The sequence below is a fragment of the Sinocyclocheilus anshuiensis genome, unplaced genomic scaffold, assembly GCF_001515605.1.
Source record: "Sinocyclocheilus anshuiensis isolate Anshui unplaced genomic scaffold, SAMN03320099.WGS_v1.1 scaffold223, whole genome shotgun sequence".
NCBI lineage: Eukaryota > Metazoa > Chordata > Actinopteri > Cypriniformes > Cyprinidae > Sinocyclocheilus > Sinocyclocheilus anshuiensis.
This window is the reverse complement of record NW_015548214.1, coordinates 1087100-1094324: the sequence shown is the minus strand read 5'-3', so window position 1 is coordinate 1094324 and position 7225 is coordinate 1087100. Positions and strand designations below refer to the sequence as shown.

At 40.1% G+C, this 7225-nt stretch overlaps 1 protein-coding gene across 1 annotated transcript in view; it reads right to left on the bottom strand.

Moving 5' to 3' along the window:
* The window catches only part of LOC107653854 (gamma-aminobutyric acid type B receptor subunit 2-like), a 205344-nt gene that overhangs the window by 3597 nt on the left and 194522 nt on the right, over positions 1-7225 (bottom strand). The window contains exons 14-17 of the mRNA XM_016440709.1: positions 4174-4284; positions 1164-1361; positions 1102-1131; positions 644-826 (exon numbers count right to left, since the gene is read on the bottom strand). Of these exons, the coding sequence (XP_016296195.1) occupies positions 644-826; positions 1102-1131; positions 1164-1361; positions 4174-4284 (522 nt within the window). The remainder of the gene's footprint in view (positions 1-643; positions 827-1101; positions 1132-1163; positions 1362-4173; positions 4285-7225) is intronic.

Sequence of the window (7225 nt, the reverse complement as noted above, 5' to 3'; positions counted from 1 at the left end):
GGACCAACATTCCACAGGCCACAATCAACAACCTGATCAACTCTATGCGAAGGAGATGTGTTGCACTGCGTGAGGCAAATGGTGGTCACACCAGATACTGACTGGTTTTCGGACGCCCCCGGACCCCTCAATACAGTAAAACTGCACAATTTATTTTTCAGCTCATGAAAAATGGGGGCAAAAACAAAAGTGTTGCATTTATAATTTTGTTCAGTGTACAAAAAATGTAAAACATACAATAATAGGTTTCATTACTGTAAAATACCTTCAGTAGTAAAAACATTTATTGCTATCACAACAAAAATGCATACTGTTTCTCCCAAAAAATGTAACAGTCTTTATATAATAATATATGTCTTAATATATATTTATACTTAATCTAATATAGGGGGCAGTGTATTTTGATTTGATAAATAGATTCTTGTTTACTTGTTTCAATAATTTTTTTTTTCACAGCATTTGCTATTAATATATAATTTAGAGGGAATAAAGTAATACTACACAATTATAAAAACCCTTTAATCTGCATGGTGGTGTATTAGTAATTTTTAGCATCATATTAGCATCATTTTAATAACTGTTTAAAGTAGATTGTCATTCTAAGTATTTAATAATTTTGTAATTTATGATTGACGTCAATCACCTCTGTAATTCTCATTCGGAGGCGGTGGTTGTCTGACTGTAATCCATCCAGACGGGAAGTGTTGGCCTGGTTAACACTGGTTACTGAGGTGGACGTCTTGGAATCTTCCTTCTTCTGGTTCTGGGTGAGCTTTAACCTCCGGTTCTGTGTGGCAGCATCCGGGTTTGTTCGCATTGAGACAAACTAACAAAAGAGAGAGGACAAAGACATAGGCAAAGGCATTGATTCTGTGTAGGATGTATTGGTTTAGAGGGAGAGTTGAATCTTTACAGTCTTTCAAATTTCAGTGTGTTTATTTCCAGAGAGCTCCAGGGGATGCAAAGTAAGCACTGTTCTCAATTATATGCAGGTGAACTTGCTAGGGATTTGCACAAATCAAATGCCAGAATGTGCCTTTCGTTGACCTCTACAATTCTTTCCCCATAGGGCTGGATCAGGCCTTACATTGCAGTACTTACTTTTGGCACAAAAACCAGACACAGGCAGTACTTACTTTTGGCACAAAAAGTCTCACACTAACCTTGGTGCTGCAGAAGATGATGACCAGTGCCACGATGCAGAACTGCACATTAGGCTGATCCCGGGTCAGGAAGGACACTGCTGCTCCAATGATACACATGATGCCCACATTATACACACTCATGCCGATGTACTTGCTGTCGTTCAGGGCTGGAATGCTCACGTTTCTGGTCTCCCAGGCCAAGAAACATCCAAACAGCTAGACAGAGAGAAAATGCAAAGAATTACTTACCATTACAGGTATAAGGGCAGTTCAAATCTTAGGTGTGGCAAACTTTAGGGTGTGCACAGTTACATGCAAATGTATTTTATGTCAGATCTAAGGCAGAATAAAATTACTGGTTATATGACATTTTCCACAGACAACCATTTTCACCTTCATCACTGTGTGCAGCCCTCAGTTTACAGTGATGAATCATAAAGCCAGAGAGAATGAAATGTGGCTGACTTATTTAGCACCCTAATGCCTCTAAAGTCAGCTAACAACACCTGCCCAACTTTCTCAGGAAGTCAGAGCAGTAATCAAAGCACCTTTGTGTGAGACTAGAGTGAACTCTGAGAAATATGACTCAGCTAACTCAATGACGCACACTCCGAGATTTGATTCTGCACCCACTCGCCTCAAATCTATTCAATCCTAATCCAATCACAGCCCGTCTCACTCTTTTTCCTCGTTCACCGACCCTCTCATTCTCTCTTTCTTCTCCTGTTTTACTGGAACACGTCGGCTGTAAGTGAAGCCCTGCTGATTTAGCAGCAGGTTTTCAAACATGACAAGAGGAGAGTAGAGGAAGTTCTGAAATGTCACATATCTGAGAATGAGAATGTGAGTGAGATGGCATATTCACTTGTCCACTATTACGATTTGATGACTAGTCTCATACTATAGCTTCAATTTAACATTGATCACTTCTTTCCCAACACGGCCTCCCACCAAATCTATCACAGACGAGAAGAGAGATGAGAGGTAATGGCCTGCCAGTCAACGGAACCACCTGCCGCTATTGCAGCAAGAACAAACTGACAAATCATTTCTACAGAGCACAAAGTTAGTAGGAGGGCAGGTTTTTATTGGAGGATGTTGCCACCATTGACTCAGAGATAATGGTCAGTGCTATGGTCAATTAACTGATTGGAAACATTTTGGTTTCTGGGGCACCTTACCAGTAATCTAAAGTGAGGTTAATTGGAAAGAGCAATCTCGCTCTCCTCCTATGGGTACAATGTGTCAAAATCCAGTCAGTGAGCTTGCTAGATTTTCATTTCCAGTAGGAAATACCTGTGCTTGCAAGGCAGCAAAAGAACAAAGTTAAGGTTTTCAGCAGTGTTTTTTTTTTTGACTGCAAGTCCACCCATTTTCAAAAACACAATATTTGAAGGTCCACCAATATACTTCTGGTATTATCCTATAATGACAAATCTGTTCATTTTCAAACATTGTTTAAAGAAATCTGGAGTAGTAATATAATAAATTAATTAATCAAAATTCCAGAGGTTTCAGTAACTCAATGTTCTTAATGAATCTGAGTAATTTGTGATTACAGGGTTGTTATTTATGTATGTATGTACATATGTATGTATGTATTTATTTATTAATTCATTCATTCTCACAAATAACACTTTCCACAAAGTAAAATCATTTAGAGCTTGACATATCTAAGAATTTATATTCATTATAAAAAAATATTTGAATGCCTAGAAAAATGCCATGGAAATCACACTTTTAAAATTCTGTGGTAAGACCGTGGGACTCTTAAAGCGGACATTGTATGCAAAATTCCCTTTTAAATGTTGTTTGTATATAAATGTGCCTTAACAGTATGTGGACACAACCACCCTACAATGATAAAAATCCATTCACTCTTTAATCCCCCCAAAAAACCTAAACTCAATTATCAAGCCGTTTTGATTTTCTGAGCAGCATGATGTCATACTGCTCTGTCCCCGCCCATGACCGCTGATAGACTGTGCCGTATTAGCATATTTCCGCCCTCAGCCAGTTGAACGCTGTCTGACATTTTCTCCAAGCTTGAGTAGCTGCAGTGACAACAATGTCTCGGAAGCGATGCAGGTGTATTGTAGTTGGATGTAAAAGTGAGCATAAGAGTCTTCATTTTCCCCCAACATCTGAGGACGCAGTGGATTAGTTTTGTTTTTGATGGTAATGCACCACCAAATACACACACAAAAAAGAAGAAGCAGAAGAGAGGGGTGGGATGAACTGCAGCTCATTATCATTTAAAGAGACATGCACCGAAACGGGTCGCTGCGAACATAGCATGTTAATACATGTAATGTCAGTTTACATCTTACATTTGCATTATTTTAAATCATTTTAAATCATTTAAGCAATCTTGCTCCCCTCTTGAAAGTTTGCTGAGGCCTTCTTGTGGGCCTCGGCCCCTGGTTGAGAACCAGTGATTACAGTAAGCTTTGGTTGTAGACTTTGGATCAGTTTAAACATATATGCAGACATACAGACAAAAAGACATATTAAAGCAATGAGCCGCTTGAAAATGTGTGTTACAGTGATTTCGTCATTGTAAGGGGTGTTCTTAAGCCTAAAACCCACCTAACCGTGATAAAGTCATACTGCAGACCTCAAGTGGCTTGCCTTTTTTTTCATTTTGATTTGCAGCTTTAACACAACAGTGGCAACTTCAATATGAAAAATAAAACATTGTTCCCTAACAAATATCCAAGAACTCTAATTTGTGTCCACTGTTATAATATCGTCTATAGGTAATGAACATTAGTTAACTGCAGAGAAAAAAGAAAGAGGAATATCAGTAGAGTGTTGCAGTGCAGGCATGGCATGGCATTTGTATTTCCTGATTTACCACAAGAGACTCAGAATCCAATATTGGGAATGCATTTTCATGACAGTGACTGTGAGGTATTATATGTTATAATTTACCAAATATAGAAGGAAGCGGTAGAATATTCAGACGCCGTTGTCGGCGGGAGCAGATGGCGATCATGTTGACGCTCTCTAGAATGTTCTCACTCACCATAAGGAGGCCTTTGTAGGCATAGACAATCCCCAGCCAAATGGTCATGTGCGTGTTCTCACAGTGCTCCAGGAAGGGCCGGATTGCGATGTCTCGTCCCTGAGGATCCGCCTGTGGAGACACAGTGAGGAAACCAATGAGTGGAAATAATCCTGGCTTTAAAAACACCTTTGTCACTAACAACAATAACATTGAGCCCGGGTTTATTTGCCTTAACATAAAGGTTGATTTGGGGTTGAATTTATTAAGAAAATCTGCATTTAGAGTTAGAAGTAAATTTGCAAATTGCATTTGTACACAGTACCAATACTGAGGCTAAGGGCATTATGGGAACTGGGATCATTTAATCTCCCATGGGAGACCAACCTTAATGGACTTTCACAGAGATAGTAAAAATAATATAGTCACCTCTACAGGATACCACTTGAGTGTTAACGATTAACAATAACTCTTTATGGGACAGGCATCGATTGCTTGATATTGATCGAGATATTTACAGTCCTGATATGCAAAGCAGGTCAGGACTGGACTCTTAAAGGAGGCATGTGAAAGAGAGAAGACCTCGACTGAGTTCCCCTCAATGTACTGGGTCTAAAAGTAGCCAAGCTCTAACCCAATTTCTGCTGCCCCAGTTTGGAAAACCTCAAGCTTGCCATGCAACAACCCGGACACAAAAATCGACAGGGATCCAACCTCCAAACGCATCCCTAAGTCTCCCAGTTTAGTCAACACCCGCGGCTTTCATCCGCCTCTTGTGTGGCTATATTTGCATGATTTGAGCATGGCATTAAGGAGTTCACCGCTCAGAAGACATCTTCACAAAGTGACAGAAGGAGAAAACTGGGCCAGTCAATGCAAGAAGCTCCATGATATATTCCATGAAGCGATGAATCCTAGAAGTCAAACTGTCAGACAATTTTTAAACTCAGCCAGAGAACAGATCAAAGAGGAAAAGCTGATGACAGACCTCTTGAAGTCTTAGAAGTAGTTTACTACATGTTTATGGGAAAATTGTTGATGTGATGTAAAGATGCTTCTACAATAGCAACAAAAGAAATAGAACAAAGTAATGAAATAACTTAAAGAATAGCTGCCTATTAAACTGACTATTTTGACATCAAAACTTAAAATAATAATTTATGCATTTAGCAGACGCTTTTATCCAAAGCGACTTACAGTGCATTTAGGCTATACATTTTTACCAGTATGTGTGTTCCCTGGGAATCGAACCCATGACCTTTTGTGTTGCTAACACAATGCTCTACCACTAAGCCACGGGAACATTAGCAACAAAATCAAATAATATATTTCCCTACACAAAATTGCTTCTGTTAAACATTCAAGTGTTCCATCTGGCCTCAGAAACCCACAACTAAAAAGATAAAATTTGCTTAAGAAATGCTTATTTCCAACTGCACAATAACAAGACCTCCACTTTCATCATAGCTTAAGCTGTAGTTAGTCGAGCTGTGTGGTGTTGCCAGGCAACAGTCGGTGGGTTGGGCTTAAAGAGAGTGCTGGGCGCTCTGTTATTTTATATATATATATATATATATATATATGGTTTGGGGTCGATATGTTTTTTCTTAAACAGTTTTCTTTTCTTATTTTTTTCTTCATATCTTATTCTAACTAAAGCTGCATTTATTTGATCAGTAAAATGTCTTGGTTCCCTGAGAAGGGGAATGAGACACTGCTGAGACACTGCCTCCGTCATGAGTCTAAGCACGACAATGAACTTGACATTGGCAAGCGGAAGCCTATGACGTCACAACTGGTGCAGCCGAGAAGGGGAATGAGACATGGACTTCTCAGGGAACTCATGGTTCCCTGAGAAGGGGAATGAGACACTGCTGAGACACTGCCTCCGGCATGAGTCTAAACACAATGAAATTGACATTGGCAAGCGGAAGCCTATGACGTCACAACTGGTGCAGCCGAGAGTATAAAAGAGCACCTGTGAAATACGTCATCCACTTCTTGTCTGAAGGAGATGTGCAGGAATTCCTGAAGCAAGGCAAAGGGACACAGCGTCTCGTTCCCCTTCTCAGGGAACCATCGTTACATGCGTAACCTGAGAGGTTCCCTTTCGAATGGGAACTCGTGCTGCATCCCCTAGAGGGCACTATGGGGAACGGTATACCCACACCGCCATGCTGAAGGGATTAGTGCTTTATTGGCTGAGCTAAGTCAAAGACCCAAAGGAGTACCCCTGCACCAGCAACGCAATTATAGGCCGGCAAGAAGCCTAAATACGTTCTTATTCAGGCCAGCATCCAAGGAGGCTCACAGAGAGCCTAACACTCAGAGCTAACTGGCCTGCAGGGTGGAGGCTTAAATACAACATACATACACATAAATACTCAAATTAGAGGCGGCCTAGCAACACTCCATACTAAGGTCAGTAGCCAATAGGGATGTGCATCTCATGACTCAGGCCGATACGATACGCATCTGGATGCATAGCCAACGATACGATACATTAAAGATACATATGAAGCAGCTACCGATGCGATGCGATACGATTCACCCCTATTACAATGCAGTGCGATCCGATTTCGATTCGATTCAACACAATGCGATCCGATGCAATATGATGCAATGGAGAAAATATGATCACTTTTAATGCCTCTAGGCCTGCTTCATAAAACAAGTTAACCAAATAAGCCAGGCTTATTTCAGTTAGTGTGACTCATTGTCAAAGGACTTGGTTCCATAAAGCAAATTTAACATAGGCCTAGATCCAGCTCAGTCACTGTGGCAACTTATGCTGGGAAACGAACCTGGTCTAAAGCAGGCTAATTGTCAGGCTAAGCTAAGTTCCTCTACTGACCAATAGGAGCACAACGATATTACCACTGTCTCACATACTATTATTTGCCTTTTTTTTTTTTTTTTTTACAGTTTCTAGCCAAGCAGAAAGGCTGTCTCTGGTTTTATGACAGCTGTACCGTTGCAGAACAGATAGCAGAACATTAGAACATTACAATATAAAATTGCTCTTTAAAGCATTAAAATAACTAAATTAAAAGTTAAAATCACTGAATTAAAA